The following is a 26,855-nucleotide window of genomic DNA, read 5'->3' on the forward strand; positions in this document are numbered from 1 at the left end:
AAAACATTATTTGTTAAAAACTAATTTCAAATTAACCGGTCTCGTGGTACAGTCGTCAACTCGAACGACTCAATAACATGAACGTCATGGGTTCAATCCCCAAATGGACAGTGACGTCATACTGTAGGGCTGACTATCCTGCTATGGGGGGTAATGCATATGTCACTGAAAGCCGACCCCACAAGTGGTACAGGCAGGCCTTGACCGATAACGGTTGTTGAGCCAAAGAAGAAGTAGAAGAATAAGAAGAATTTCAAATCATTTTGTTGATTGCTATTCTATACTGTACATCGTACAGTATGTTGCAGCATCTTTATAATCACCTGCACGTTTCTTTTTGCCTGGTAAGCATAAGGATACGCTCAAAACAAGAATAAACATGTGAAAAAAAATATAAGAGAAACGATCTACCGACAATTTTTGGTAATTCTGATGTAGGTCATCAAATTGGGCGATTTTTGGGCTTGCACGATTTGCCTAAAACATTCCAAATGCAATCATACCACCTTTACATTTAGTAGGTCCGACACTTGGATGGCGGTAACGTTTTTCGAATGACAGCAAATATATTTCATAAGCCAACCGCTGAGAACAAGCAATGGTACAGGAAACACAAAACAGTGTGAAGATCAACATTTCTAGACAGTCCAAAGCCGGAGTAGACGGAAGGACCAGGAACCACGATAAAGGGGAACGGTAAAATGGTCTGGTCGGTTAGTTGGTTTTTATACAATCCTCACCAGAACACTATCCAATGTAAGCAAGTGTATGACGTATGATAAAAACTTCACATTCGGCTTCTCCTCACATAGCAATGGTCAGATTAGGTATTCTAATCTTCCCAGAACCAGTAAAAAGCATCTTTGGTTTGGTCCTTAAAATCTGACAGAGGTCAGCATCAACACGTTCGCTCTTAAGCCTTACAAAGAACCGAATATGAAAGCAAACCGTACGTATGAGCGGGGTGAAGATTTGATTTTTTTTTCGCTAGGCTTAAATAGGATGAACACAAGTAAGAAATTTTAACGGAAAAGAACTCATAACAATATTACCCAATTAAAATACCATCACGGTCTATCAGTCACTAAGAATGATGTTTAAAATAAAGCAAAATTGTGCCGAATCAACCCCTCATCTTTATGCGTCTGTCCAGCTGAAGGTCCGGCCAGTGCAAACCAAACGCAATCAACCAAACCCATAAAAGGAATGGTTAAAACCACAAATATGTAGGGATGAATAATCGTCCTTACGACCAGAGTGCACGCAGAACGATCGTTTTAATCTGCTTTGCAGTCTGTGTTTAATTAATCGCTTCTTTCATCTTTTGCGACGATGATGCATTCGAAAAAAAACTGTCTGAAAGATAAAAAGTGCATTTGGATGTCGCTTATTACGATCGTACTTTCCTGTTAGTTTATAGACAAACTTTTTTGCACCCGACCGCCCGACAATTAATGATTGTTTTTATCTAAATGAGCGCTAATGGAATGCCGTTAGCGTAAATTAAGAGATGTCAAAAGAAACCAGTCTAAATTCGAAGAAAATAAATTGTATCTCACATTCTCGCTACTCTTGCCCTCTAGTCCTAGTTAGGTACCTTCGAAAATTTTCGCTGTTAAGCAAAACAATTTTTTTTTCTAAATATGGTGGCTATATTTGCGTAATTGAAACTAGAAAAATCACTGCGTATGATATACTAGTACAATTTCATAAGTAATAAGGTATCCATCTTTGGAATGAACTTCAACGCTCAAATCATCGTAGATTCAATAGAGTATGAAGAAAACAATACACAACCTTGAAAATATGATCATTAGCATAAATTGGCCATCACTGTCATGTTGTCGGATGCTCGTGCCATTATCGAGCTTTGGAAGTCATGGGAAGAAATAGCGAAAGAGGAATCCAAACAACTGTACCATTATATGAGAAAGGTATGATTTTCAGCTCCAACTCCCTCCCTATCACCCTTTCTAAGTCCCCCCACCAGCCTCAAGAATGATAGAGAACAGATACACATTTCAATACCAAGACAACATTGTCCGAGTTTTGTTCGAACGGTGGTGAAACAATCGAAGAAAAGAAAATGTGCTTAATGATGCATTCAAATTGAATTGTTCCAATGGAATGTTATTAGAGTACGCAATGATCCGACACTTCGATGTATCAAATATCATCTATGGGTGGTCGCAACATAACACCATGAAGCACATCACTAATAGCCGTTGTGGGATGATCATGTTTGATGTAGATCGATGCAATATAAATACTTGCATGAGTATACTATACTTGCATGTATCTATTTATTTCAAATAGTTTGAGCGCCTTGAAGGTTTGACAAATATTAAATATAAAGCAAAGAAACTAACACTGCCTAGCTCTAATTAGTGAAGACTAATTCCTAACAAAAAATGCGCTATTTAGGAAATGGTTAAAGTGGAAGGAGAGGAGGTTAGGAAACGGGAACGGAAGGATGGCAAAGAACATGTAAAGTCAAAGAACAATGATGGCAAAGAACATGTAACATGTGGTCGGAATCAGCATTAAACTGTCTGAGGCAGTTTAGCAAGGGATCATTATGACTGTTACCATAGTAAATGTACATGATTTAGATAGCACATGTTTCATTTGTTGTTTTACTATGAAAACTCTAGTACAAACTGAAAAGACTTAAAGGAGAGCAAGAAACGCATAAATTCAAATCATCCAACATATTCACACATCGTCGATTTCAAAAGTTACTTACTGCTCATTGGGGACAATTTCAACGACGAGCCTTCACACACGACACAATCAAACGCTCCGGGTGGTCGGCTCATATTGCTGAGGGTATGTAATTGAACTGAGAAATAAATGAAATGACTCGCATGCACATTGGCATCATCGTAGGGCATTTTTTTTACATTTGAATGGCGCAGACATTAATGTGCTTGGAGAAATTATTTTATAACCAGCAAACTTAGAAATGTAAATGCACCAGAATGGACAAAAGATCTGTTTCAATATGAGGCAAATGGAATTATTCCTGTGAGTGGACTGTAGACTGGAGAAGAATGTAAAGCATCAAAGGTACAGGCATCTTTCTATGCGTTATCAATATGGATGAAATGAGATTTTTACAGGTTAAAAGAGCATACGTGTTCAATGCTGTGTTAAATATCAGTATAAATCTAGAACAAAGTTAAACAATATTGTTTCTCATGTATTGTATTGATTGTTGCACAAAATTTGGCTTAATTGATATGATTTGACCGATACGTTAATAATGATTACTCATCAGGTTAATAAATCATCTGGTCAAACATTCAAGCACACAGCGATTTTTGCTTACATACCAACAAAATTGTTCTCGACAAAACTAAGATTTTGTCTGGGAAGTATTTAGCAATTTATTATTATTATTATTATTATTATTATTATTATTATTATTATTATTATTATTGTTATTGTTATTATTATTTATTACGAAAGTTATCCAGCTGGCGAAAGCTTACATAAAATACTTATTTAAATAATTGACGCTATAGAACAGTGCTAACGAAAATGCATCGAAACACATAACTAGTTTAACTGTCAATTAACCAAATAAATAAATAAATAAATAAATAAATAACATAAACCGTTGATGCGTCATACTAAGCTATGTAAAAAGGTCCGTAAATTGTTTACGTTGTTACGAAGTTCAAGTCGACATTGTTTCCAAGCGAGTTATAGGCACTTACCATTTTTAATAAAGGATCGTTAGATCAAAAAATTAGTCGATCTGAATTCTATGTTGAATTATGTCCTGGTTCTTAACATTCTACTGGGGGCCTGAAAGTTCAATTTACTAAGAATTGACGGGGCGTCTAAAGATCCGCTAACAAGTTTGTGTATAAATAAGCACCGTGTCGTCTTTCTTCTATGTTGCAGAGGTTCTAGTCCAAATAACAGGCACCTTGTACGATAAGAGGGACAAACAGAATAACGAGACCACGGGAGACGATAAAACAATCAATGGGTAAGCATGCGTTGGACCGATTCTAGCCTATCTATTAAATAATGCTGTGTCGGAGTCCAAATAATACTAGCAAATTCTAAGGTAGGACAATTGCACAATACCGAGCTTTTATACTGAATGGATCTTTGAAGTCTTTCGCAACACACAAAATGAATCCTAACAAACGAAAAGCGTTTGAAAGTATTGCTTCATAGAGGTTCTGTAACGTTAGTCTACTATCTAAATGAACACCTGAATCGCGGGTAAATTGTTTTACGCGACACTGATCTATCATCAATTTTATAATCGCAAATAATGGGAGATCTTTTCCTAGTGTAGGATATAGCAGAACATTTTGATCCGATGTTATCTCCCTGCAAAGTTCAGTGAACTGCTTTTCCGACTGGTGTGAGAAAAATGACCTACTAATATCTGTCGATAAGTGTATGTGTATGTCGTTCCTCCGAACTGCCTGTCCAATAACCCATAACTATAATATATCTGGAACCATACTGCAACGTTGTCAGACTTTTAGGGACTTGGGCGTTACCCTAGACCTGCGTTCGGCAAAGCCCGGCCCGCGGGCCAAATGCGGCCCGCCGCATCATTTAATCCGGCCCGCGAAAGCATTTGACTGATTTTGAAAGTTGGGAAGAAACGATTCGTACACAAATTACTAAAGATCTTTTAGTATACCATATCATACCATCGTACTTTTTCACTTTTAATTAAAGTACTATGGAATGACGGAGGGTTCAGTATGTTCTAATACGAGGTCAATATCCCCGTGACTTTTGCCTTAAAAAATATGCCATTTTCGGCTGGTTGTAAAAAAACAAGGAAAGATAATTTATTTATACTTACATGTGTTGTAAGGGCATTATTTCAGCTTACTTGCATAAATAAGTTCAAGACTTTGCAAATTGCCTTTCGTCAGTTATCACGAATTTTTACCGTGGTGGACGAAGACATGCATGATTTAAGTTCTACCTTCGATTTTCATCAATTCATCTAGTTGTACCAGTTTGCGGACTAGGGTGTCATATCGAAATTCTGTCGAAATTCACTTGCTGCAATGATTGCAATGACCTGTTGCTGCAATGGTTGCATTGAGTTTTCGCATAATTGTTTGCCACTGCAAAGCCAGTGGATGCGATTTCTAATTCCTGATCTGTTTATTTATGTTGCCCAGGTATTATTTTACTGTTCAGTGGGTTGCATCGATCTCCCGGTCCAGCTAACGTAGTAATGTAGCCACTTGTCCCTCTGTCTTCATTTCAACTTCTTTTCGAACCTCAAAAATGAACCTGAGATTTCTTTCGATGCTTTGATTGTTGCTTAACAGTGCCAAGATGTTGGCAACCAAAATGCCGAAACGGGTATATAGGACGTCCACAAACTTCCGCACGGAGTCCATTTTGGACGCTACGGGGTGCCATTCTTTGATCGCGCACGCTTTTGAACGACGTTGGTTTACTTTTTTGACCATCATGGTTAGAGTTCGAACAATTAACGTTTTGTTACTGCAGATGAAGTAGAACCCATGATGGACCCATTTACTTGTCCATTTTTTAATGCAACCGTTATGTAATTTTAACATTGTTTTAAACGTTAATAAGATTTTCAAAATGAGAGAAGTCGCATAAGAAAATTTATATAGATAAGATACAGCAATTATCCGCAGTACGCGATACTCGATATACGGGAATTCGCAGTACGCGATTCCTCTAAATTTGACAGCTCCATGTGTTTTTTGCAATTATTTTAATTCTTTGAAATATTTTATGCTCTTTCTAGATTTCCTTAATGTTCTTAAAGCATTTTGCATTAAATTTGTGCAAAAGATACTTGTTTTACAACAAAAATCATTAATGCATGCGATATTTTTCAACCTTCGAACCGGTAGTGTAAACTATTTTACCACAGGAATCCGTTATACGCGAAAACTCGAGATACGCTATTGTGCTCGGACCCGTACGATGGTTGCAACAAGTTTATTTAAAGTTTTGGAAGCGACTTTACGATGGCAGAGCATTTGAATTTGCATGCAATACAAAGTCTTAGATATAGTGAAATAAGTCTATACATTCACAAAAATCAGTTAGGAAACCAACCAGTTTTGTTTATTTTAAGGATATTATCGATCGTGTTTGAAATCAAGAACGAACATTTAAAAAAACGCTGTTGTTTTAACAAGAATGACGATTCCATACTGTTGCTGTGTACGAGTACAACGATTGTCAGAGTACTTTTTCTTAAGGAATCAGTTATCAATTCATCTGACATGACAATACTTGTCCATAAAGCTTTTTGATAATTACTGAATACCCATTTGCTTCGATAGTTTTTCAGCCGTTAAGCTTTTGTACCGTCCCCAGAATATCGTCAATATTTTTTTTAAGGCGCGGGAGGATGTGGAAATGAAAAAGTCTTGTTCTGTAGTATGGTCTCCTTAACCCTGCTTTTGGTCCAAAAAATTGGAGTCAGTATAGAGAAAGTTTACACGTTTTGTCCTGCGTGTTACCCCGTGTCGCAATCTTGATCCTCGTCCGTCTTATGCAACTAGGTGTTTACTGTTTGGGTTAGAGACGCTTGAAAAGGGACGAGAAGTAGCTCAGCAGAAATTTATGTCTAAGCTAATTTCAGGTGAGACTGACGCACCCGAACTACTAGCTAGAATTAAAATAAATGTACCCTCTAGAACATTTCGTAACTATCGACTACTTAAAACTCAACTGGCTAGACGTGCTTATAGTGAAATTGATCCCATGACTGCGATGGCTCTTAAATTTAACGCTAATTATGATAATTTTGACTGGCATCACGCGACACATTTTTAAACTGTTTACTGTACTGTGCGTTATGTAATGTATTTGTTCGGTTACTGATAAGCTATGTATTGTTAGATTTAAGTTAAAGGGGAGTATTAAGTAATAAGGCCACCTCACTCGGCCAATTATTTCCACAATAAAATATACTATACTATAGTATACTATATGTTGAGACGCATACAATTGGAATTACACCTTGAGTTAAATCGAGTTAAACAATCGGTTTGATCTGATACCGGTAGGAACATTTTCATATCATCTGCATAAAACAATTTTTCGCAATCTGGTATAACGTAAAGAACATCATTTATGAAAATGTAAAAAAGAATAGAGGCGAAAATACTGCCTTGTGGAACCCCGGACGTGTTGGTGAATGGTGCAGATAGAGAGGAGGAAATATTCACTGTAATATGCCTATCACTTAAATAACAGGAGAGCCCATTTACTCCGTAGCTTGATAGTTTTGAAATTATCATTGAGTGATTTATGGAGTCAAAGGCAGCACTGAAGTCGGTGTAGATTACGTCTACCTGTTTTTCGTTGTCCATTGAAGGAAAAGAGGTGATCAATAAAGAGAGAAGGTTAGTTTCAATTGAGCGGGCGGGTAGAAAGCCGTGCTGATCGTTGGAAATTATATTTTTGAAACCACTGGATCGGTATTTCGAAATGGTGATCTCGAAAATTTTGCTGACTGCACATAACATATAAATATCACGGTAATTACATATGTCACTTCTATTTTTGTAAACCAGGAACATGCATGAAGATTTCCAGGCTTAAGGGAAGCATTTATCAAGTATAGTCGGATACATTTGGAGCTGTACCGTTGCAACATGCTGGACTAGATTATTGGTCAAAATTATAGTTAAGAACTCAACGAGCTTAATGCAAGGTTCAATTGACTTATCTATATTCTTTTAAAAACCTTCGAATTTATTTTTTATGAGGATCTGGTTTACTTGGCAACAATCGCTAACAAAAGAACGTTTCATTGACTTTCACTACAATAACTTTTAACGACTTTTGCAACAGGTAATAAAAGTGTTACAAACAGTGATAATCGTCGACAAAAAATATTACAAAATGATACTGTTTGAAGCATCGCATAGATTCAGGCTTTCATTCGACAGTCATGGAAAAATGTTATTTTTTGACACGATGACATTTTTCTGATGAATTCTTTTGAATTTCATTTTCATTTTTCATTTATTTTTTTTTACATATTGCAAGTAAACTAGATGTTCATCGAATATGGGTCTTTTATTGGTGTTTTTGTCGGAATATCTATACTGCTGTAAGTAGACACCAATTTTCTAGTTGACCGAGTGAAAATATTAAATGGTCCAAAATCGAAATATCAATAAATGCACACACATTTGCCGTTTCCTGATCTATTATACGAAAATAATTAAAAAATTAAACAATTAAAAACAAAATCAAAGGAAAAGCAATAGTAGGGGTTTTGATTGAAATGTAAAATATTAAAATCCTCAACTTTTGGATGATTCAAACAGATAATGATGTTATTAGGGTGATGCGATCGTCTCAAATGCACTGCATTACTCTCCAAAAACTAAAAACAGCACATTATATCAAGAGAACTAATTCTATTTTAACGTTAGTACCGATCTTGCTGAATGCGTTTGTTTGTTCCTAACTGGATACGAGAAATAACGAACAAGCGTGTGCGACAGAAACCGATGGCTTGTTGCGATTGGGTAGGAAGTCATAGAACACGAAGGACTTGTAGCAGTATGCAGTTACCGAATACAACTGATGTAATACGTGCGTCAAGAGTAAGCGAATCACCTTTCACAACAATCTAAAGTATCTTTCCTTTGAACGAAAAAGTGAACATTTCTCTAATGAGGTTTGGTAATCCTTCCAAGCAGTGCTTGACCATAGAATTCTCTTTGCTTTGAAAAGGAAAGCAAAAAATTCTTTTGCCAGGTGATGGATGTTACCCACTAAGCGCTAAGCTAGGCAAGCGTTTAATATTTTCAATTTATCACGGATTCGGTCTCGCAGCTCAGTGTTCGTCTGTGTATCGATCGGTGGTCGTGACTGGACGGATAGGTTAGTAACATGCATAAGAAGTAGTAAGAATGCATGATTGCGCTCTGTTCCTTTTACCTGCTCCTCCCTTTATTGAAGAGGGGAGTGGAACCCTACCCAGGGGTCAAGTCACGGTAAAATAAAGCATAAGATTAATTACAAACTTACTGATAGCTGGCAGAATTATTATAATAAACATATTTTAAACTGGGAAACAACTCCTACCCCTGCTTTACCCGTTCGGTAGAAGGCCTCGCGCGACGGCTTTATAAAACACTATTCACTCAATTTATTCTGTTAAGGCTCTAATGGGTTCAAATCAAACGAACTGACAAGGCGTTGAATATTAATTCAAAAAGTGGAAAATTAATTACCATCAAGCATCATGTGTTTCACGCAGTAGGCAAAATATCTGTCTCTGTACACTTATGACTGCACGAATGAAATGGAACAGGGGTCTCCAAACTTTTGAGTTGGCAGGCCTCATTGCTTCACAAACAGCATTGTTGGGTCGAACGTTTAAATCTCCATTTAAGAAAGTACGAATTAATAAAAAAAAAACGAATAAATCGAATCTTGGGTTTCCTTTGAAATAACTAATGTTGTTGTTTATTATTATTATTATTATTATTATTATAAATTTTGTTCAAATAGTCAATATGTTTTAACTGCTGTTTTAAACTTTGTAACATCGTCATATCGAGTAACAATTGTAGACTTCAGATGGCATGCGGATCGCGGGCCGTAGTTTTGAGACCTCTGGAATGGAACACTGAATCGCAGCGAGGGATAAAAAAATCTTCTGTATCTAGGCAGACTGCAGATAATCGACAACAATCTCAGTATTTGTTGATACAACGTACAACTTTAACACGTTCAATATAAAAATAAATGCACTTTAATGAAGAATAGCCCATTGACCTAAAGTCCTAGTTTAACGCAAGCAGATAGTTTTTTTTCACTACCACGAGAACATGAAAAGAGCACAGATGTGGATGAGGATATGGTTGAATAATTGAAAATCAATATTGTTTATGCTAATTGTGCAAATTGTGGTTTATCGGCCCGCGGCCGTATTTAATTGATACTGATTTGTTTTCACTTCCGACCTGCTATGGACTATCGTCTTTCCTTGCGGCATTGTCCGTTTTCTCTTTTCTCAACCAAGTTTCTTCGAGACAACCCTCAAGAGTACGAGCATGTTTAATTTATTCTCCACCGTTTGTGGACAGATCTCTCGATAGTGTCATCGATGTTTGCATTCGAACCAAGTGCGATGCAGCTACTAGCAAGATGCACCTCTCCATGGTTGAACGCGTATTGTGTGTATTTCCCGGATCAAGAGCCAAAGAGCGCTTAACCGCTGCGCAGAGTCGTAAATGAAGAATCCTACTTCCCCGTTTGGTTTGCTTGCCCTTTAACACCTTTACATCACCGGGCCAGCCCCAGTTCCCCAGTGTCACAAGAAACGAATGGCGCCACGACAGATTCTTGACAATTTAAATGTCTCTTGTTTTTATCGGCCTATTCTTTGCCGTTGGTTTTTTATTAATACCATTATTGATTTAGCAAGATAGTGAATGACTCTCGACACACACCATCCATTAAAGCAAGGGGCACCCGTTCACCCATTAACCATTTTTGCAAGCAATCAGTGACAACAGTAGTTTGTCGGGAATGTGGATGTGAAAGAAAAGTCTTTTCTCTTCCCCTTCGCTCCAGATCTTAGAGGGAACCAGTTGTGTGCGCGTGTGGAGATATCAATGAACGAGGGAAATGGTCGTTTTGTTTTATACGTGCATCGTACTCATTGGATAGTTCACAACATCACGGAAGTAAGAGTTCAAGGCCGACGACTGTCGTTAACTAGGAGTGGGGGTCACATGATGTCCAAATAACGGCAATCTTCTTTGTTTTTAATATCCATTTGGTTGCTTCTGGAAATGCTGCTGTATCTCTTAGACGAGATGGGTTTATTGCACCAAATAAATGGGAATGATTGACAGACAGTCGTTTGACTGTTTTTATTGACGGACGCATTTCCTTATCGATGCTACATCGTTTGCAATGTTTGAATTTTATTGAAGAAAGTTTTCAATGGTTTTCCGGCACTCAGAATTAATGTTTTGATAAAAGACATTCAGTTCACCCTCAAGCTGACTTTTTACTTTTCTTACTTAAGCTTTTACTTCCCCCATCCCTGGAATATTCGCCAAACGAAATGAATCGAATCTCGAAAACAAACACCCAACCTCCAATTTTAATCAATCCTTTTCTTAAATAACCCAATTCCAAGCGATCAGATAACAAGTTGAAGCAATTCAAAAATCGGGTCCACTTCACCCTCATCATTGAGACTAATCGATTCCGATTATCGGTCGTTAGGTGGCGTTTACTCTATAGCTCTGGAGGCTGTCTTTCGCATTTTAATAATTCAATCTGATAAGGCCACTCATACTGCCACATTCTCGTCTCTGAGTGCGAGCTACCAAAGTGGACCCTTCGGAGGATCTGCGATCGACCAGCTGGACAGGCTGCACACAGGCGATGTATAAATTACTGCACGTACGGGCACAGGTCAGGCAAGTGAGTCTGACGTGCCGATAGCTAGATTCCATCGACGTATGCCAGAAGAAGAAGCATGACGCTACGGGAAACTTTGAAATAGCGACAGGAGCAACACGAGCGAAGAGGAAACGTATGGCGTCAGTGCAAAAAAAAACAACTATTATGCGAATTTCTGGTGCCACTAATGAAGCACAGTTGGTACTTCAGAAAATAATGATAATTACACCATGCTGTGCAGATCTGGGTGTTAATGCGGGTTAGTGGAAAAAATAATCGAGGCACTTTGTTTCTGGAGATCGGCAACAGCGCAGGTGCGGTTTCGATCACCTCCGACTTTAAGTCGGCCAGTGTGTGTTACTCCAGTCCCGCACGATAAACGGATGCAATTATTCAGCAAATGATTGTCATTTACTCCTAGTTGGATTACGATTCGTCCCGATGATTGGTTGCCCCTAGGCTTCTAAGCGTGCTGGAACCAGGACGACAGCAGACATCACTAGCGCAATGGCAGTTTGCCTGCCCGTGAATCATTCAAGGAAATGACAAACGTGAACGTGGGGTAAAATTTTCGAGGTCAGTTGGTGACGTTCTCGACGACAGCCTACTGATTGTCTGCCACCAAACGATGGTATGGCGTGATCTACACTACACCCGGAAAAGTCGGTCACTCTTGATCACGCAATACGCGACGGTAGCGCATTACTGAAGTGGTCAGGGAGTTTAAGGAAATGAGCAACACTAGTTTAGCGATCTCTATTATACTTGCATGCAAAATTGAACATATACAAAACCCCAGTGCTAATTTTGACTAGTGGTGTTTTCATTATAGAGGAATGTTCTGAAAGCAAATGTCACACTTGCGCTCGACCGACAGTTCGTGACTCTTTAGTACCGCTCCAAGAGCGTTCACAAACAAATAGTGCATAACTGCGCAGGCCTAACCACTTGACGGTTGATTTATGATTTGATTGTGAATGCCGGATTAGCCACCCTGTTTGGTTCTAAATGCAACGGATCACGTGCCGGCAAAAGGGAGGAAAAATAAATACTCGATTTGCATACACATCAATGAGCAGATGACGCGACCGGTCGTGTTCTATCGATCGCCTTTGATTTCACTTTCCGCGCAGCTGTCAGTGCATAAAGTAATGCTTGGCATAATGCATTGAGCATACTCATATATAACTATTTTAGTTATCATTCTAATGGACTGTAACATCAGTATGAATCATACAAATAAAATGAAGTTCATCAAACATGTTTTTTTTACAAGAGAATACTACTTACATTCTCAAAATAGTACAATACAAGGCAACAATATATTTGTATTACACAGCTATCATTATCACAGCTATCAGCTATCAGGAATCACATCAATCAGTCACATAATAGCAGTAAACGCCTTTCATTCGTTATATATTATTGCATTACATTTTTCCTGCTTTTTTTTCAAATTTTTCTAAATTTTAATTGTTTTCGAATTTAAAACTTCACTTTATTGTCAAATAGTTCGACATTTAGTATATATTAAGTGTGATACAGTGCACGGCACTTAGAATTTAGAAGATCACACTTTTTGAAAAAGTTTTTTTTGTGCAGACGACTTGCTCATCTACAGCCATAGTGTGGCATTCCTCAAACATTTTTTATATGAACTTGTATTTTCCTGATTTTCACTGCCGATATTGATATGCCTTATATAATACACATTGATCGACATTAATAAATTTAGAAAAAGTCTATAACAAGACCAAGATTGAAAAAGTTTAAATAGTAAAGTATTTTCCCATTATACATTAATTAAATTTAATGATGATAAACTAAATGATAATTAACTTAACGAAACATTTTCAATGTAATTAATAATGAAAACTTATTTACAGGGTTTACCAGCATAAAAAACAACTATTCACTTGTTTGTTACAACAGTCTTTTTGTATAAACACCGCTGTCTACCACTTGCTCACACGTCAGATGGTGTAAGCTACTCTGTCCAATTCAATAACACAATTTTCGCCTTCGATTAGCAACTGTCAGATTCGGCACAGTTTGTTTTGTTGGGACAAATTTTACAAAAACCAAACATTTTCAAATACGTTTATTTTATTCAAGCAATATGCAGTATAAACCATACATTTCAATAAATCAAAACATTAATTTTGTTAATTACACTACAACCACAAACCGTGCTGAATCCGACCGTTGTGCAATCGAAGGCGAAAATTGTGTTATTGAATTGGACAGAGTAGCTTACACCATCTGACGTGTGAGCAAGTGGTAGACAGCGGTGTCTATACAAAACGACTATTGTTATAAACAAGCGAACAGTTGTTTTATATGCTGGTAAACCCTGTATATTTGAAGCTAGCATTCAATATAAACAAATAGAAAGGAAAATTATGAATAATACTGTCAAACGATTCATGAAATAATAAATGATTTACCATTTTTACCGCGTAGCTTTATTTGGTACCGATGCTCACAGATTTTTTTCTAAATGGTGTAATAGTATATCAAAGTTCATTTCTCGCGGTACGCGGTATTCTTAAAAGATACCCGTATGATCACTGTCCATTTGAACATAATAACAGACGCTACACCACGAGCTAAGTGCCGTATAACGACTGACGCGGTGTTGCATGCCAAAAAATCGTGACGTTCTGCGTAACTTTTTACATTCCTATTCTTCTTATAATCACAACCCACCCATACTATCGCTGCCTCGCAACGAGTTTCGCCGTTTACAGCAGGCAATGCCTTCACGAGTTAATGCGCAAACGCAGCGCTAAGCGTTTGCGCAGTACCGGTAATCGGTAAGATCAAGTTCAATGAAATCGAGTCTGGCCGCTTGACTGTCGTTGTAACACAAATTTGATGGTTCTCACGTGGGTAAGCCACCACTTTTGATAGCTACCAAGTTTTACGATTTGATTTATAATCGTGTTCAAATGGCAGTTCACCATTCTGGTTTGCTGCATGTGAGTTGGATGGCGTGAATTTCATTGCACTACCAAACGACTCGGAAAAGGAAAAAAAGGTTGCTAAACAACACTTACAACAGAGAAATAGAAAATGTAAGCTGGGACAGTAAAAATGTTTTTTTATTGTAATAATCCACGATTATATTGAAGCACGCTTATTGTTGATCAGTGCTGGGAGACTTGGTGAAAAGATTTTTAACGAAGCTTATGGAAGTTTTGCGCAGCCGTGATTCTAGCGGTTCCTGGGACGTAGTGGGTTTGCAATCGTTGGAAGCTACAGACTCTTTCCGCTGTGGGTACATATTTCCGAAAGCTTGATCATGATACTGGCGGAAATAGATCAGCTTCTGGGTCGCGTTTGGTGGCTTTATAGTTAGACGAATTGAAAGTGAATCCTTCTGGATGTAGCCATTGTTGATTAATTCTTCTCGTCCCAAAAATGATTTCCATCCGAAAGGTAGCGATGGTTGGATACAATATTCTAGCGATTTTTTGACGACCTTTTTGTCATTTTGGTGCAAAACCGCCACAGTAAAGTCGTATCTGTAGTAGATAAAGTGAGTTTTATTGAGATTGATCAGTTTTTACTGACTTGTCGGAATTCTTACTTGTTAGCAATGCCCGAGCAAAGCTCGATGAAAATGCTCAAAAAATGGCCTTTACACTCGGCATTCCCACCAGGGTAGATCTGTATCCGCCACCGGCCACCAATATCATCATTTAGAATGTCAGAATATAGACAATTAGACGATTTTATTGCATCAACCACGTTGCGAACGGTTATCACTTCGGTTAAACAGTCCGGATGGGCTAACCTGAAAACGTCAAATATATCATTACTATAACGATTCTTTGTACGTTTTACAAATGGAGCTTACTTGTTTAATTGGGCAACTTCAGTCGTCAATAGATCTGCTCGTTTTTTCATTTTCTCGTACTTGTCGATCAGGTTGAGTGCTCGAACAGAAAATGTAAGCTCAAGTGCGTCGTTCTCAAGAAACGATTCCTGCAAGGACTTTAAGTCGATGAAGTGATTTTGACCCCAACCCCTCCGCAGCTCGAAAAATGCTTCATCCTCGTAGCGGTGATTCCTAGAGCTACCCAGCAATTCAATCGAATAGTGATAGTTTCCTTCAATCCCGTTGTACAGTTGTAGGAAAATACTTAGCGAGGTGTTTTTGGAGTCTTCAAACCCACTCGGATGTACTTCCAAACGCCATACGGAACCAATATCATCCATAACTAATTCTGAATACTGAACTTCATTCGTGCGCCTTACTGATGAGTACTTATTTACGGTAAATTTCCATGTTGATGGTTCAGGTATTAAGTTACTACGGAAACACAATTTCGTATTAAACAATAACAACTACGTAATATGAATGTAATTAATCAATGTTACATGTTTTAAATGGAAATATTTACCTCTTAAAACAAGGCGGTTTGACGTTCAGGCAAATTGTTTTCAAACCTTCGATGACTTGTGTGCAGGACCTTTCAATTTCCGACTGCTTCGTTACGAGCTCTTGAGGAGAATTTTGTCCCACCGTCGCCTTTACGGACAATAGTGCAAATTGATGCTTGTCCAATTTCTTTGTCAATATATCGGCCCACGCATTGATTTCACCCGTTTTTGCATGGAACTGTTGATGTATATCTTTGAGCTCATGTTGTACCATCACATTTATGGTCTTTATCAGATTATCCTTAGTTTGTTTCACCAGCGCTCGTTGCTTCTCCAACTCCTCTGAAACGCGACGATCAGTTTCGTTAAATAGCCCCTGTGTTTCTAGTAGTATCTTTTCTAGATGTTGCTGAATCTTTCCAGAGTCAAGCATTGTCGATGATGCGTCAAATTTATCTGACTTGCTCCTGTCATCGTCGATGGGTTTCGATGGATATAACGGACTGCCTTCAAGAATCTTAACAAAATTATCAATTCCACATGGGCACCGACAGTTCGGACATGCCGGATTACCACTTTCTAGCTCAGCCTTTTGTAACCAACCACGGATGCAACTATAGCAAAACAGCTTCGAACATTGTGGACAAAGCCGAGGATCGTCAATGTGTCTCATACAGATCAAACACTGTGATGCTTCACTAGCCCACTGCACGCGCTGGTCTTCTGAACTAGAAGCCATTGGCATTTAAGGTGGTCAATGAACGATTAATGATAAGCTCTGGTTAATCTCGAATGATCGTGCTAATCGGCTAGGCCATCAACCACATATGTATGCTTATCATGAATGCTTCTCACAGAACAGCTGTTGCGACGGTGTACTTATCAGCTGATTCCTTTTTGTAAGTCCACTGTATAGTTTTTGCACGTAAATTGGTACTCTGCTTACGTATTCTGTGTTTACGAAAATATGAAATAATTTTTAAGTTCAATTCAATTACGAAACGAGAATTACAATACCGAAAAACGAAAACCGAACCTACACAACATGTGGATCACATCCGACTGAATTTTCACAAGCAGAAAAATAAGAGAACGTACAACGAAACTGAGAAAACCATCAACATTTACTCATTTTCATGCTCTCTTGAAGGAAATCTCTCTAAAACGCGAGACCCACCCGAATGTGTTCTATTTTAAGAAGACCATACGAATGATCCCATTGTGCGATGTTGGTTCAACCCATGTCTGTTTGTATCGCGAGATACTCAACGAACGTTAAATGCTTGTAGGAAAAGGACCGAACTAAAATGGAGAAGCAGCAAAAGAGTTTGGGATTGTATAGGTCATGCAAAGCATTCGGAGATGAGCTGAAAACGGCAATGACTTTCAAAATTCTTTACAAGGTTTATAATCACGCGATGAATTCGCCGAATATCGAGAAGTCTAAAAATAATTTCAGTGTTGATCACGGCTGAGCACCAAATTTGCAGCATCGGCAGTGCACACATGTGACTAATCAGTAAATATGACGTGCTCAAAAATTATTTAACATGCAACTGATAGCGTAGAAGCTAGCTTCCATGCCAGATCAATGATAATAAAAATGAAGAAGAAAGATTTCATAGAGCAAACCACTGATAAGAAAAAAAATCAATTCCTAGCAAATTCGAGGTATAAAAGATGATCCTGTGACCACCAGAAGGCACATTCGAGCTTTGGAGTGCATTCAAAGCATCCGGGCAACTGCGAACAACCGAACCATGATTGCGAAGTTACTCCTCCTCACGCTTGGTAAGTGTTATTCATTCAATCGTTGGCTCGTTATTCCTTTGGAAGGATTTCATCTGCCGCGCAATATAACTAATCGGTTGGTGTGCTGCTTTGTGTTTTACAGTGGGGTTGTGTACGGCGTACCAGTACTCGTACGAGTATGAGTTCCCCTCCTCTCGCCCGTTCAACAAGACGGGCTTCGAGTTCGGTGCCTGGGAACCGAACAAGGAGTACGTGTACAACGTGACGACGAAAACCATGACCGCTCTGCCGGACCTCGAGGACTACTGGACCGGCATTGTGACGCACGGCTATTTGGTGATCCGTCCCAAGGATCACAACTACGTCGTTGCCTACATTGACCGTCCGACGTACGCGGCGTTCAACGAGTATCTGCCCCGTGGATACCGTACTGAACTGTCGCGCTTCAACCTGAAGTGGCAGCCGATGCCATTCAGCTCGAAGCCCTTCGGAATCTACTACAACAAGGGAGCCGTGAAGGGCTTCTATGTTGAGAAGACGGTCCCCAACCACGAGGTCAACATGCTCAAGGGCTGGGTCAGCCAGCTGCAGCTGGACACCCAGGGAGCGTACGTGATCAAGTCGGAGTTCAACCAGTTCCCGGAGAACAACACCCTCACCGGTGTGTACAAGACCATGGAGCCATCGGTGACCGGCGAATGTGAAACCCTTTACGACGTCAACCCCGTCCCGGAATTCCACTTCCAGTCCCACAAGGAATGGGTTCCTCAGCCCCAGTGGCTCGAGGAAGACCAGCATGTGTTCCATGTTGTCAAGTCCCGCAACTTTGACCGTTGCGAGCAGCGCATGGGCTTCCATTTTGGCTTCAGCGGGTTCAGCGACTTCAAGCCAAACACCAACCAGATGGGTAACATCATGACCAAGTCGGAAGTGACCCAGATGTATCTGACCGGCAACTGGTACAACTATACCATCCAGTCGGTGTCCACCGTCAACAAGGTTGTGGTCAGCCCGTCGCTGGTCAACAGCCAGAAGGCTATGGTCTACGCTCAGGTCAACATGACGCTCAATGAAATCACGCCCTACGATAAGTACCCCGAAGGCCCAGCTGACGATCGTCAGGTCTTCGTCGACCTGGTGTACAGCTACAACATGGCTCATGATAAGAACAACTTCGTTCGTCCGGCCAACGAGACCGATGACTCTTCGTCGTCGTCGTCGTCGTCGTCGTCTTCGGATTCCGACTCTGACTCGTCCAGCTCTTCGGACTCGTCCAGCTCTAGCTCGGAGGAGGAAGCGGAAAACTTCAAAATCAGCCCGGCTGAGCAGTACAAGAAGCAGGCTAAGGAAGTCGAGCGTCGTGGAAACCGCAACCGTCGTGATCTGAATGCCTTCAAGGAGAAGCAGTACTACGAAGCGTACAAGCGCGACCAGTACCGTCTGCGTAAGCAAAACGACACCTCGTCCGACTCGTCTAGCTCCGATGATTCTTCGTCCAGCAGCTCTTCGTCCAGCTCTTCGGAGTCGGATGAGCACGACTTCTACAGCTCTTCCGAGTCTGACTCCGACTCGCTGAGCAGCGAGGAGTTCTACCAGCCGATCCCGGAAAGCATGAAGGATGCCCCTCAGACTCCCTTCCTTCCCTACTTCACTGGATACAAGGGATACAGCGTGCAGTACGCCCACAACGTCGATGCCTCTCGCTACGCCTACAAGCTGACCTACGAGATCGCCGACGAGCTGCAGGAAATCTCCCAGGTCCCCAAGTCGAACACGCTGAACAAGTTCACCATTTTGGCCCGTGTCCTGCGCACCATGCACTACCAGGACATCTACGACGTTTGCCAGAAGCTGTTTGTTTCGCAGAAGGAACGCGAAGAGGGCAGCAACCACAGCGAGTCGTTCGCCAAGAAGGTTGACGCCTGGAACACTTTCCGCGACGCTTTGGCCCAGGCCGGTACCCCGCCTGCCTTCAAGGTAATCAAGGAGTTGATCGAAGAGAAGAAACTGCGTGGTGATGAAGCGGCCAGCGTCATCGCTACTCTGCCCAAGACCATCCGCTACCCGACCGAAACGGTGATGCACGAGTACTTCCTGCTGGTGACGTCTAACGCTGTCCAGCATCAGGAGTACCTGAATACCACCGCTCTCATTTCCTACTGTGACTTCCTGAACCGTGCCCAGGTCAACAACCGTTCGGCCTACAACTACTACCCGGTGTATAGCTTTGGCCGTTTGGCTGATGCCGACTACAAGATCGTGGCTCACAAGGTTGTGCCGTGGTTCGCGCACCAGCTGCGTGAAGCCGTCAAGGCTGGTGACAGTGTGAAGGTGCAGGTGTACATCCGCTGTCTTGGACATTTGGGACACCCCGAGATCCTGAACGTTTTCGAACCGTACCTGGAAGGCAAGATCCCAGTGACCCACTTCCAGCGTCTGGCTTTCATTGTCGCTCTGGACCGTCTGGTCGAGAACTACCCGCGTCTGGCTCGCTCTGTGCTGTTCAAGGTGTATCAAAACACCGGAGATGCCCATGAGGTCCGTTGTGCTGCAGTGTACCTGCTGATCCGCACGAAGCCCCCGGTATACATGCTCCAGCGTATGGCTGAGCAGACCCACTACGACCCGAGCACGTACGTCCGCGCTGCCGTCAAGACCGCTCTGGAGAGCGCTTCCGAGGCTGATGAGTTTGATGATGATTACGAGTTCTCCCAGAATGCCCAGGCCGCTGTCAAGCACCTGAACCCCCGCGATTTTAGCCTGCAGTACTCTGGCACTTTCCTGCGTGATTTTGCCTTCAAGGAGCTTGAGCTCTCGTACCGCATGTACTTCTCCCAGATCGCTGCTGACGACCACTACGTCCCGAGCGGCTTCTTCTTCCACCTGCGCAAGAACATGGGTGGCCTGAAGCGTTTCTCGACCTTCTACTACCTGATCTCGAGCATGGAGACGTTCTTCGATTTGCTCGACAAGCAGTACGACAGCTACAACAAGCACCAGGAGTACAAGTCTAGCGACTACTACTACAAGTACTACAAGCAGTATCCGCACCTGTTCAAGGACTACTTCAGCCAGTACAACAAGAACCACAAGTACCAGAACGATTACTACGAGCAGTTCGGAAACAAGAACCAGGAGGAGTTCCAGAAGTGGTCCACCACCCGCATCGCCAAGCTGCTGAACATCGATCCCGAGGAGGCTGAGGAGCTGGAGGGTCAGTTCATGTTCCAGATCTTCAACGGAGAGCGCTTCTTCGCCTTCAACAACCAGACCATTGAGCAGTTCCCGAGCCTTGTGAAGAAGTACTTCGAGGACTTCGAGGATGGTTTCGCCTACAACATGACCAAGTTCTATCAGCAGAACGTTGTCACCATGGCCTTCCCGCTGGCCACCGGTCTGCCATTCCACTACAGCCTGAAGACCCCGACTCTGATGAAGTTCGAGTTCGAGGCCTCTGCCACCACCTACCCGAGCATTTTCAAGACCCCCACTGGATACCCCGAGAAGGAGAACGACGACTTTATCCATATGCCCCGTTGGTTCAACGGATCCGCTGATGTGAACATGGCCTACTCTCGCCTGGTTGATGCCAAGGTTGGCTTCATTACGCCCTTCGACCACCAGCGTTATGTCGCCGGTTACCAGAAGAAGTTCCAGGGTTACCTGCCATTCAGCTTCGACTTTGGCTTCGACTTTGAGAACAACGACTTTGAAGTGAACGTGCAGCCGCTGGAGCCCAAGAAGGACGTGCTACTCTTCCACATGAGCTCGTGGCCGTACACCGGATACAAGGACATAGCCGATCTGCGCCCGATGGCCGAGCAGCCGAGCGTGCACATTCTGCACGATCGCGCCCAAACCACAAAGTCGTTCGAGCAGTCGTTCGGTCAGTCGCTGACCGGCGTTGCTCTGCGCTTCCAGGCCAAGTACGATAAGGACTTCATCGACTACGCCTACCTGATGAAGCACATCGAGCAGCACGACTACTGGTCTGCGCTGGTCTATCCGTTCGCCTCGGAGACCTACCACTACCATCAGTTGAACCTGTACTACGATGCTCAGCGCACCAGCGTGAAGAATGTCAAGTTTGTGCTGCAGCACAAGCAGGCCGACTACGACCAGGACTTCCAGACCGCCGACGTGAAACACCCGAAGGGTCGCCACGGATACTCTGGATTCTACAACGAGTACAACTACGCCCAGCCCTTCGTCTACTACGCCGGAAGCCAGCGCCGACAGGAGCAGTTCATGCGCAACGCTGGTGCCGGTATTCGCAACAGCGACGTCAATGTCTACGATTTCGGAATCGTGTTCGAGGGCAAGCAGCAGAAGGCTGAGTTCGTGTTTACCACCGCCTATGCCGACAGCCCAGTCGACGAGAAGGAGCGTCTGTTGATGTTCCTGTCCTTCAGCCCGTACGTGTCGTCCAGTGCCTTCTTCGAGTTCATTCCGTTCTCTGGCAAGCAGTTCCAGATGTGCTTCTCGGCTACCAACCAGTACCCGAACATGCCCAAGCTCAACTTCCTCAATGTTCTCAACTTTGACAAGGTCGGAAGCATGAACTGGGAGCTGGCATACGGTGAGAAGTGCCAGGGAGGATCGCACGTCTCGATGAAGGGTAAGCTGATCCAGTCGGAGCCCTACCGCCACTTCCTGCGTATCTCCGAGGCTGGCCAGAGCTGCAAGCAGCAGATGGACCACGGATACTTCCAACTGCCCGCTTGTCAAAATGCCACTCGCCAGGCCGGATACTTCGATCAGTACTCGTTCAACTTTGAGTACAAGGATGTCTCGAACTATGCAAAGAACCTGACCTACCAGTTCTTCGACTACGCTCGTTACTTCACCTTCCCGTACTGGAACGAGGACTACTTCTTCCAGGGCAAGCACAACCAGTTCCAGATCGACTTCCAGCTGGCTCCGTACTTTGATTACTACAACGCTTCCTTCTACGGATCTGACCGTAGCTTCGCTATCCAGAACTACCCGATCGAAAGCGAATACGCCCGTTACTTCTTCTCCGTCCACCCCGACTTTGACTACTACGAGCGCATGTTCAACTACGCTTACCGCGGAAACTACCATCGTAAGTATACAGGCGTAACATCATCATTATTACACGCTACAAAGATACCAATAATTGTTTTCTTTTCTCTACAGCATCTTGCGCTGTGTCGAACAAATTCGTCAACACCTTCGATGGAAAGACCTACGACTATGAGCTTGGCAACTGCTGGCATGTTGTGCTGCACACCGTCAAGCCTGACTACTATTTCTATGCCCAGGACTCGCACTTCATGAACTCGGACTACGAATACAACTGGAAGAACGGCTTCGGAGAGGATGAGCAGATCACCATCCTGGCCCGTCACGGCGAGGACAACCAGCTCTTCTTGAAGGCTATCCTTGGCCAGTACAAGCAGAACGATTACAACATCGATATCATCCCCCACGGACACGAGCTCCCGATGGTCTACATCAATGGCAAGCCCCAGCAGATCCACGAGAAGTACGCCGTCGAAATGTACACCAATGATGATGGTGGCGATCAGCCGCTGATCCGCGTCTATGCCCTGCCTGGTAACGAGCTGGAGATCAGCTTCCGCGATGACGACATCAAGATCGTGTTCGACGGATACCGTGCCCGTTTCTTCGCCGACCAGTCGTACTTCAACAACTTCGTCGGTCTTTGCGGTACCAACAATGGCGAAGGAGAGGACGACTTCATCACCCCCGACCAGTGCGTCATGCGCAAGCCTGAATACTTTGCCGCTTCGTACGCGCTCACCGGCATGAACTGCAGTGGGCCGGCTCAGGCCTACTTCACCGAGTACCACCAGAAGGCTCAGCAGCACTGCGTCAAGCCCCAGTACTACTTCGGCAACGTCATCAGCGAGCAGGAAGCCGGACGTCAGCGTTACAACTACTACTACAAGGACTTTGATCTTTCGGACTCATCCTCGTCCGAGTCTTCGTCGTCGTCGGATGAATCTGATGATTCCAACTCGTCCTCGTCGGAGGAGCGCAAGCCGAACCGTGAGCACTTCTTTGAGAAGCAGCAATACACCGAGAAGGAATGTGCTATGCAGCATCGTGTGCAGTACATCGAGCAGGGTGATAAGATTTGTTTCACGAGCCGTGCTCTGCCCACTTGCTCGTCTCAGTGCAAGGCATTTGAAAAGATCCAGAAGTACGTCGATGTTCACTGCCGTGACGCTACCGATTCTGCCGCGCAGCTGTTCAAGCAGCAGATCCGCAAGGGAGTCAACCCGGACATGAGCAACAAGTCGGTCACCAAGACCGTCAAGTACTACTTCCCCAAGAAGTGTGTCTTTGCTAACTAAGCCTCATAAGATGCACTAACTATTTATGAAAATCACAAAAAAAGCATTTAGAAAATCATAAAAAATATCGAGGAGAATTGAATAAAAAGCAATGAATTAAATGAAAACTTTGCCTTTCATTCATCAAGTACATGGAAGCAGTATAATGCAACGCTGGTGCCGGTATTCGCAACAGATTCGTTTCGTTAAAACGATTCGTTTTTCTTGAATAGGTCAGCAAATGCATTTGTTGGGACTAATTTAACTTTTTTTTGCTTAATTGATTTCATTCATCGAGTCTTATTTGTGTGAACAGTCATCGCTTTGAATGTCAAGGTTACCATCAAACGACGTTCAATTACCGAACCGCAGACATTCCACACAAGTTTTTTTAAACAGTTCACTTAATTTAAAGTCAATAGGATTCAGCACAACACGCATGAACCCAAACGAATGACGGCGAGTGCAGTGAACTTCAACTCCTAGACAACAATCAGCCTTTTAAAATACACTAATTGGTGTGCACCATCGTCTGTGTGTCTTTGCGTTCTCGTCGTCACGAATGAAGTTTCTGCACTAGATATGCTGTCGCGACGTCTCATCCGTGATTGGCAAAAGACGGTGCTATTTTTATGCAAATGATGATTCAATGTCGAGGAATTGCTCATAGCATTGCACCACTTATAATTCATATGAAACAATTCTAAAATTAAGCTAGTATACCTAAAACAAAATAAAATGTTGCCTTTATTGAAATTTTACTATTTTATTTATTTGTTTACAATGGTGGTATAAATTAAAAAGTATGTGTGTAACAGTGAAAACTAGACCAATATTCAAAAAATTACATTCAAAAGCCTACAATGTTAATGAGCAAAGGTTCTCTTCAGTCCCCGTCAATTGAGAAAATTAGGTTCTACATACTATATTGTATCGATCGTTATTCTCCGATGAGATACACTAATAGACAAAGTCATAGGGTATTAGCCATCACCGCACGGTGCTTGTGCATGCAAATATTGTGACTTCATTGAATCGTAAAATGATGGCGCAACAAGTCAGTTTAGCAGCTACGGTACAAACAGGGCACCCCAATGGACGAACGATTCAGTTCTCAGAGATAGTTAATGAACCAGTTGCACGTTTGATCGGTATTTCTTTGCATAAATATGTTCTTAAGCCACGCCAACATTTCATGCCACAAATGGACAGATCGGTAAATTTACAGAATTATTAATCATAGGCATTAATTAAGACAGCTAAGACCATACTAACAGGTAGTCCTTGAATGTGCTTCGTTTGAATACATTCACACTAATGGTCCGGTGTGTAAATGAGCTAATGAATGTGCTCAAATTTCAAGAAAAAAATTAATTAAATGAGCAGTTTGAGTGTAGGGAAGTTTAACTTTCACACACTTTCTACCTTCACAGTGAATAAACAAACTGACATATAAAACACTGTAATTAAGTGATGTACGGGTCATCTATTTTTTAAATGAAAATCAGTCCGATTCGATATCTAAAAACTTTCCGCCTATTTCCTATAAGGACCACGAAAGCAAACGCTATTTGTCTTTTGGCACGATGCAGCCGTTTGTCTGCATTCCGAAACAAATGGTGATGATGCAAGTTCTGAGTTCACTCGACTCGAAAGTACGGAGGGACGGTAAAAAACATAAATCTTGTTTTGCTTCCAAATAGCTTGCCGTTCAGCTCATAACACACGATCGGATGGTGGTGGAATTTGAGAGGCTGACCGACAGACAATGTTGCAACGAACTGGTAATATATGCACGTGTCTGGCCTATTCCACTCTTGCATTCAACCATTTTGCGCGAGTCAGTTTGTCTAGCTACTATGGTCTAGTGCGTAACTCAGTATAAATGTAGTATGAAATTAAATGTATAAATATTTCACGGCTAAGGTGATAAAAAGAATGATTTACCCTTGCTGTGTACAAACTGCAGAGTTGGCTGTATACAGAATGATTTACCGTAGCTCATCTTAATTCTGATATTAAACAAACGATTGTTTTTTGGCTGGTTTCGGAGTTGCTGTTACATTCTAATAACTAAGAAGACTTTTACAATGCGTCATGCTTTAGGACAACTGCTACAAAATAAAACACATTTCGGTCATAAATGCCATTTTTGCAGGTAAACTAGCTAGCAAGTGTCAATGATTGAACACTTTTCAAATTGGAGTAGCTCCGTTACCGGCCAAAAGTTTAAAAAGACCATCTTTCAATGTAACCGTTTAACTCCTTTTGTTTTTGCTTCTTGAGTTTTGCGGCATAAATAAACGCATCAAGCAGCTCTAATTCCGATAAGTGTATAATAAATCCTTGCTGACATTAATAGCATCGTGATGGATGCCAGTGCACTCGATAGGAATGTGAAACTGCTTAATGTGGTCTGTCTTAAATCTTGCGCTATTGGTACCCGCATGCAAGCAAGCATATGGAAAGAAATCCTCGAAACCTGCCAACATTGTTCGGGGTTATCACGTTTGCTTACTTCACGCACAGCACAGCGTATACCAATTGAAATACTTCAAGATTGTGTTTAAATAGGTTCCATACATGTATCAGTGTCTCAGGGTGTTTTATGTACGGACGGCAGGACAGGGGTAGATTTTTTTTTTCTATCTTTCAGCCGTTCAGCCGATGAACGTTGACTGAAGTCTAATCGAATAAAGTGTGCACGAACGATGCTGCAACTGCAACGCTTAAATTATTAGGTCGTGGTGAAAACTGAGCAAACAATCGGTTCGTATCCTTGACCTTCGTTAATTCAATGCATTTTTTGTTGTTGTTGTTGTTGATCCACGTAGGGGGGGGGGGGTGGAGTAGACCACTTTTTGGACAAAAATAATGGAATATGGACTATCATCATTCGAGATTCCCTCTGGCTTTTTATTATGCAGATGCGGCTAAATTATGGGGAAGGACTGACGAAGG

General features: G+C 41.9%; 2 protein-coding genes across 10 annotated transcripts in view; one reads left to right on the plus strand and one right to left on the minus strand.

The window, feature by feature from the left end:
• The window catches only part of LOC121591113 (A disintegrin and metalloproteinase with thrombospondin motifs 9), a 150,621-nt gene that overhangs the window by 67,093 nt on the left and 56,673 nt on the right, over nt 1–26,855 (minus strand). Inside the window, exon 1 of one of the 9 annotated variants that reach the window (XM_041911504.1) lies at nt 15,840–15,921. The exons of the other annotated variants lie outside the window; for them this stretch is intronic. The gene's annotated coding sequence lies outside the window, so the exon portion shown is untranslated. Of the gene's footprint in view, nt 1–15,839; nt 15,922–26,855 lie in introns of those variants that run through there. 9 annotated transcript variants of the gene reach the window in all.
• Nucleotides 17,546–23,982, plus strand: LOC121591112 (vitellogenin-A1-like). The gene is made up of 3 exons (XM_041911496.1): nt 17,546–17,610; nt 17,714–22,657; nt 22,732–23,982. Exons 1-3 carry the CDS (start codon nt 17,580–17,582, stop codon nt 23,913–23,915), a joined length of 6,159 nt encoding a protein of 2,052 aa, XP_041767430.1. The 5' UTR covers nt 17,546–17,579; the 3' UTR covers nt 23,916–23,982.

Source organism: Anopheles merus, chromosome 2R, assembly GCF_017562075.2.
Source record: "Anopheles merus strain MAF chromosome 2R, AmerM5.1, whole genome shotgun sequence".
NCBI lineage: Eukaryota > Metazoa > Arthropoda > Insecta > Diptera > Culicidae > Anopheles > Anopheles merus.

Bases quoted from the DNA above. Each gene is read 5' to 3' on its own strand.
- LOC121591112 (XM_041911496.1), top strand. From the start codon at position 17,580: ATGATTGCGAAGTTACTCCTCCTCACGCTTG. The intron at 17,611-17,713 runs GTAAGTGTTATT...TGTGTTTTACAG, and splicing joins GTTACTCCTCCTCACGCTTG to TGGGGTTGTGTACGGCGTAC. The intron at 22,658-22,731 runs GTAAGTATACAG...TTTTCTCTACAG, and splicing joins TTACCGCGGAAACTACCATC to CATCTTGCGCTGTGTCGAAC.